Source organism: Limulus polyphemus, unplaced genomic scaffold (assembly GCF_000517525.1).
Source record: "Limulus polyphemus unplaced genomic scaffold, Limulus_polyphemus-2.1.2 Scaffold4052, whole genome shotgun sequence".
NCBI lineage: Eukaryota > Metazoa > Arthropoda > Merostomata > Xiphosura > Limulidae > Limulus > Limulus polyphemus.
In genome coordinates, this window is record NW_013669662.1 from 94,836 (window position 1) to 102,293 (window position 7,458).

At 30.0% G+C, this 7,458-nt stretch overlaps 1 protein-coding gene across 2 annotated transcripts in view; it reads left to right on the forward strand.

The window, feature by feature from the left end:
- LOC106470510 (cytokine receptor-like) overlaps window positions 1–7,014 on the forward strand; it is a 58,861-nt gene extending 51,847 nt beyond the window's left edge. For both annotated transcript variants that reach the window (XM_013931068.2, XM_022399116.1), the window contains 5 exons: window positions 2,182–2,342; window positions 3,402–3,564; window positions 4,301–4,383; window positions 5,592–5,841; window positions 6,695–7,014. In XM_013931068.2, the coding sequence (XP_013786522.2) occupies window positions 2,182–2,342; window positions 3,402–3,564; window positions 4,301–4,383; window positions 5,592–5,841; window positions 6,695–6,999 (962 nt within the window). In that variant the 3' untranslated portion in view covers window positions 7,000–7,014. The remainder of the gene's footprint in view (window positions 1–2,181; window positions 2,343–3,401; window positions 3,565–4,300; window positions 4,384–5,591; window positions 5,842–6,694) is intronic.
- Window positions 7,015–7,458: the final 444 nt, after the last annotated feature.

Here is a 7,458-nt window from a genome sequence, read left to right on the forward strand (position 1 = left end):
TATATTATGTTGTATTGTGTACTATATATATATATATATATATATATATATATATATATATATATATGTGTGTGTGTGTGTAGTGTGTGTGTGTGTGTGTGTGTGTGTATGTATAGGTTAAGGAAATTTAAAAGTACTTGCAAGTTTCATTATGCTTCAGTTATGTATATGTATGTCTACGTACCCCTTTACAAGGTTTAACATGTATGCATGACACTATTATGGTAAACCTTGAACAGGGTTATGTTTTTTCAATTTAAAATAATTGTGGTAATTGAGCAATAAGTTGAGTTAAAAACCTTTCGAACATACTTGCTTCTTGTGATGAGAGAGTGATTTTTCTTTTAATCTATTTAAAATTTAAAGGTATATATCTGAAGGTGAACTTTTTGTAGATACGTAAACATATAATTAACCAGTGAAATGAACATTAATTGTGAGAAAATTGAAAGACAACAGATTAGCTTATGTTTTATTTATTTGAAGTATTCTGGCCTCTCGCATCAAGTATGTATATCATTCATAAAACAACAGACTAGCTTAGGTTTATGTACTAGAAGTATTCTGGCCTCTTGCATCAAGTATGTATATCATTCATAAAACAACAGACTAGCTTAGGTTTATGTACTATATATATTCTGTACTGTCTCACCAAGGATGTATTTCATTCAATAGACAACAGACTACCTTATGTTTATGTACTCGTAGTATTCTGTCCTGTCTCATTAAGGGTTTATCTCATTCAATAAACAACAGACTAGCTTATGTTTATGTACTAGAAGTAGTGTGTCCTGTCTCGCCAAGGATGTATCTCATTCAGTAGACAACAGATTAACTTGTATTTAGGTACTAGTTGTATTATGTCCTGTCTCACCAAGGTTGTATCTCATTCAATAAACAATAGACTAGCTTATGTTTATGCACTAGTAGTATTCTGTCTTGTCTCACAGTGATGTTTTTCATTTGATAGACAACAGATTAACTAATGTTAAGATTCTTGTTTCCTGTGTTGTCTCAATTTAATTGTACCACATGTAAGACAACATACTATGTAACATATAAACTTTTTAAGCCCATCCTGTACAACAACTTGACTGAAAATGCTTCTTGTGATAATCACTACAAGAGAAAGTAAAACCAATAATGATTACAAGATATTGAATCATCAAGTGGATACATCTCTCATTGCAATTAATGATAAGCCAATTGGTCAAGTTATTGCTTGTTTCACCAACCATGTTACAAGAAACACCAGCCAGTCATGATAGATCCAATGATAATCTCTTCCACCATCTTATGTGATGTGATGAATTTAATTTATACCGGTGTTGTTTTTTAGGTTATGCATCGCGTGTGATTTTTTAAAGAAATCATTATATAAGCTGATTTTTTAACGTGGAAGTGGATGTAACAGAACTGTTTGTCTCTTCTGCCGTGTAATGCGCGTGAACCATTTTTGGACAGAATTGTAATTGATGATTAAAGACGAATTCTCTATGCGAGTATTAAACGCCAAAAATAATGGCTCAGTCCTAGACAAAAACCACTTCCGACACCAAAACTTGGACTCCATCCGCAGAAAGTGATGCTTTGCATTTGGTGGGAAATCAAAGGAGTAATTCATTTTGAACTCCTCAATCCATAGCAAAATGTAAATGCAGAGATCTATAGTCAGCAACTGGAACGTTTAAATCAAGCCCTTCATCAGAAACGCCCTTCACTTGTCAATCGAAAAGATGTTCTTCTCTATGACGATGCACGTCCACATGTGGCACGTTTGACGTAACATAAGATTATGGAGTTGGGTTGGGAAGTTCTCCCCCACCCACCATATTCTCAAGATATGGCACTATCAGATTACCATTTTTTTTTTGTTAGCTGCAATATCATCTTAATGGGAAAACGTATGCAGATGTGGAAGGTGTTAAAGAGGACATCGACATGTTTTTTGCTTCAAAGCCAAGTGATTTCTTTTGATCATGGCATTAACAATCTGATTGTAGGATGAAAAAGCACCATCGATAAGAATGGAGACTATTTAACTTAATAAGTGTTTTGTTTTGATATATAAGTTGTTTGGGTGTTTTCAAAAATGCAACATTAATTTCTTGATAACCTAATACATTGTTCTCTTAATATTTTTGTGATTAGCATAGAATGTAATTGTTTTTCTTTTACCAGTTCTTCCTGATGCTCCATTGGACTTGAAAGTTGCTAATATATCACAAACTGAGATAAATATCACCTGGATCCCTCCAAAGGGTTTTCAGTATAAAGAATTTCACCCAGGACTACATTATCAACTGTGGTATAGGAATAAAAACTCTCAGGATGAATGGAAGGTAAGTAAGACTTGCCGTTAAAGCTGTGTACTAATAATGAAAACTGGAATAACCACAGAAAGAAGGAAATAAGATTATAAATAATAATAAAAAAGGTGACACTGACTGAGTTCTAATAACATTTGAATAATTGACGGAGGTAATCTGAGATACATTTTTGTGTTTTAATTTTTGTATTAATAATACATTAACATTAACTAGGTTTAGTTATAGTGTAACTGTTTATTTTTACTGTTCTGCAGTGAACCAATTACATTTATTATCAATGTTAACTGCCAGAATCTGCAATCGATGGCAATTGGCACAGGTTGCCAACTCAAGGAAGCTAGTTTACTTGAGACAGATTTTGAATTCATAGAGCAAAACAAAAACTTGTTTAAAATAATTTTAAAACAGCAGTTACAAAAAAATATTGCTCATTATTTCTGAAAAAAACTCTTCTTTAACTTAAATGCTTGTGCTAGTAAACTTTTTTAACCATCTTTCTTATTCTTAATAATTACTTGTTTTTTTTAGTTCCTTGACATTTTTAATTACACTGTGGAAGTTTAAATCATAGGTGATTTACTTAAAGAAGAACTATATTTTGTTCCACTGTGCTAAAACTTCAATCAAGTTGGTGCAGAATCTCTAGTAGGATGAAGAAATAAGTTAAGGTTAACTTTGGCTGACTTGGGTGTTAATTGACTAGCTTGGTTTGACAGTTTTTGTGATAAAATATCTTCTGATTGTCGTATAATATCATAATTTTACATCCACTGAACTATACCAGTTCTCTTGTAAGTATAACAAAGTACAGTGTATTTATTGAGCCTCCCAGAAAGACTAGCCCTGTCATTCTGATTAATTGAAGATGACAATGAATTATGTGAAAACCTTCAACTGAGCTATCTAGATACGTGTATGCTTTCTTACCTTGATCATCTTTCTCTAGTACATTGTATAATTATATTCTTTGTGTGGAAACATTTCAATTAAATTTGTGCAGTTTTTTTTCAGTGTTATTTAGCTAGATGATTGTATGACTGGAAAATGCTGTTAAGAAAAAGTTTTTTACAGATTCGTGAAGTTGGAGTAGATACAACTGGGTACATTCTGACAGGATTGATTCCTTACATTCATTATGAAATCCGGGTTCGCTGCCGATCTAGTAAGGCAGATCTGGTTTCAGGAGACATGTGGAGTGTTTTTAATACAACTTCATGTCACACTTCTCCAGATGGTAGAAGATTTTGATATTATTATTATTATTATAAAGATAATTTTTTTTATGCTATTAAGACTGTGGCAAACCACATGTAAGATCTGTTACAAAACACTGAAGTCACAGGATACTATGAAAATAATATAAATATATAACTTGTTTACAGTATAAATTAACTTTTAATAATTGAGAGGGGTGTACTTGTGAAAAATGTATTTTATTTCGTGCAAATAATTTTAAGAAGATGATTTGTGTGATTTTATGAAAATTTGGTGAGCACATAATAAACTACTCGAGTCCAATGGACTAATCCATTAACTGATTTTTATTGGTAAGATAAATGATATATAGCTGTGTTTCAGAGTTATCACTTTGGGACTATTTGTGACTCTTAACTTTTTTTAAAGAAACATAGTTAAATATTTAATTTGGAATAAAAATTATATTACCAACTTTCCAAGTTAAATTACATTGAGAAAACTTTAATTAAATTACAAAAGTTTAATTCTACTAAAGCATATGTTTTCCTAGTGAGTGATGAAACAACAATAATAATTTCTTGTGCTAGTCACTACAATACTGGATGGTTCCTAATATATATATATAATCTCTCCTTGCACAATAAAATTTTATGTATTTGAAAAAATATAAAAGTTATGTGATTGGGTTGAACTTTAATATTCTGTTGTTGTTTTTGAAACATATGACTTTATATGTGAATGTTAGTAATCTTTTTGGTGGTGGTGATTTACAGTACCATATTTGAATCCAGTCATCAAGAAGGGAGCTTTTCAACAGAAAGTTTATAAAGAGAGAAATATAACTTTATACTGGAAGGTTAGAATTGTTTCAGTTTTTTTATGTAGCTAGTACAGTTTGGAAGGAATGATGGAATTCTGTGATGTTAAAGAAATTTGATATATTTTTTTTTTGCTACACAAGTTTAAAGAGTTTCAGATGATGAAAGCAAATACATGAAACTTAAGTTATATTAAAGCAGAATAAAAAAGATACTTAACCATACTGGGGAGAGTGTACAATTAAAACACTATCTTCTGATGTTTTTCAGCAGAAGTAATGAAACAAAAACATAAAGCAATTAAAAAAAACGTATTAGGGTAAACAACATTTATAAAGATATAATGAACACAAATAAGCAGAAATAACATTATTTCGAACATAACTATAAATAGTTTTTATTTCTAGATAAGTTTGAATTTAACTAATTAAAGTAAAAGATAAATGACACTTATCATGATATTCATAATAAAGGCAGTTATATAATGGAAGTTTTGTATGGAAAACTTAACTCTAAATATCAAAAATACCATTTGTTTTTGTTGAAGTAAAACATTGACACTACTGTACTGTCATTTGTTTTTATTTGGTCTTATGTATTGTTTATTCATATACCTTATTCCAACTCTTATAACTATGCTAAATGTTTTTATTTGTAAAATTTAAACATTTTATATCAATAACAACTTCTTAAATTTTGATTCTTTGTTGTTCAAGGTTGTTATGGTATATTAGATATTTGATTGTACACTTGTTACGTAGAAGTTGAAAAGTACCGTTGGTAAGAAAAGAATATAAAATCTTTCTCATATAGTATTCCTTGCTAATTTGTTTTCATGTTTTGATAATACTTAATAATGTTCAAGTAAAAAAAAAAAAATTCTGTTCTGATTTTTTTTTCCAAGTTAGAAAACTATCTGTAGTTTACTAATAATGTTATTTGTTTTATGACAGTGACAAATTATTAGGGAGTGAATTTCTTGTGGTTTCAAGGTAATAAGGTGTTTGTAATGTCTGGCTTGTAATTGGAAGTGATTTTGTGTCTAAATAACGTATTGTATTGAATGATTTATTATAATATGTTAGAAAAGTTTTCTCTAATGAAAACAGGATAACATGAAATAATTAAAACTAGTTTCTTTGTTTTGTTGTATTGTATAAAACTATTTCAGAATTTTTATAGTTGCCTTACATGTGTTTTAGTTTTCTTTCTATGTAACAAAAACATTTTTAATCTTTTGTTTTAGCCTGTTCCTAAGGAATATTACAATGGAGAAGATTTCCACTACATTATTGAGTGCCATGTTAATAATAATAATAAAGCAGATTCTAAACAAAGGCTTTTGGTAAAAAGAGTGAGAGTTGGGGATTTTCTATCGAGTTATACCTTTGACCATCTGGCAGTCAACACATCTTACAGGTTCATCTTTCACTCTGTAAACAGAGAAGGAAAATCTGACAATTCATCAGAAATTCTCGTGAATAGTGTTGACAAAAGTAAGGAGTTAGATTTCAATCTGTTAATTTTTAGATTGCTTTCTCAAATTATTATTAGCATTTCCTAAAATAACACTAGAAAGTATAGGTTGTATAATGATTACTATATCTATAAAATGTATTAAGTTTGATTATAATGAAGCTTGTGGGCTTTAATATTAGATCTAGAGTGGGATCAATCCTGATTTATTATAACAGTGAAGTGTTTAATGGATTGATAGGGCCAACAGTTCCTCTGGTCCTTTGTATTTCTCATACTTCATAAATCATTTGTAAGAGTAGAACTTGTGTATTACTTATGCATGTATATATGTGTATGTATATTTACAGACTTGATTCATACTAACAGTTTATCAGTATTATTTCTTCAAAATACACATATGTATGCTGCAGTGCTTTCATTGAATATGTTTCAAAACCAGCATTTATTTTCTGGAATGAGAATTGAAGAAATAAGCACATAGAAAGACATTTTATGAACTTTTTTAATGAATTGGTATGACTCTGTTTAAGATTTCAAAGATGTGTTTCCATATTTCAATGAATTGGTATGATGTTTTCTGATTCAGTTTTTGGTTTTGAAGACACTGTAAAATTGTAATGAATTGGTATGATGTTTTCTGATTCAGTTTTTGGTTTTGAAGACACTGTAAAATTGTAATGAATTGGCATTATGTTTGTTGATCTAGTTTTTCTGTTTTGTGTTTTTAATATAATTTAGTTTTTGATAATTGTGATTAAACTCTGAAAAGTTGTTTCGTTAGCAGGATATATATATATATATATGAAATATGCAATTTTGGTTATTTATGAATTTTTAGAGTATCTTTAAAGCAAGCATTCTTTTACTCAGTCATTCCAAAACCTGTCAACATCACAACTGTTCTCAATGTTAATGGTACCTATGAGATAGAGTGGGGCTACCCAACAGAAAAAGTCCATGTTACCAACTTTACCGTCTTCTGGTGTAATGGTCCTCGACCTCTTATATGCAGTCATCCAGTCAACTGGAAAACTATACCAGCTGATGTCAATAGAACAGAATTTGATTTTGAGAAAACTTTAAACTACCAGTTTGCTGTTGCAGCTAACTCTGAGAAATTGACCTCTGGGATGGAGTGGGCTTTATGTATTGTTTCCACTGAGAAAGGTATATAAATCTTAATATTTTATTTGTATGTGTTACACATATGTATATTACTTGGTGTGTTTAAACAAGTATGGTTAAATGATGTAATGTCTGCAAAATACTTAGTACTGTATTTTGTGAATGCTGGAGTTAAGATTATAATAGCTTTTTATTTCTTGAAAATATCTGTAAACAATACTAAGTACATACAAAATTTAAGCATCACACAACCTGACATCCCTAAGAAAGAACTTCAATAAGTATAGACTCCTAATTTTTACTGTTATTTTGCTTGTCTTCTAAATAACATAAAGAACTTGTATAAAAATATTATACCACTTCACTCAAAAACTCCTGTAATGGATGTGCTGTTGAGCATTTCCAAAGGATTGTATTATAATGGTTGGAGACGGCTTGAATGGGTAATGAAGAAAAACTTTAATATAAGTTTAACATAACAGCAAATGTCATCTGATGATGACAAAACC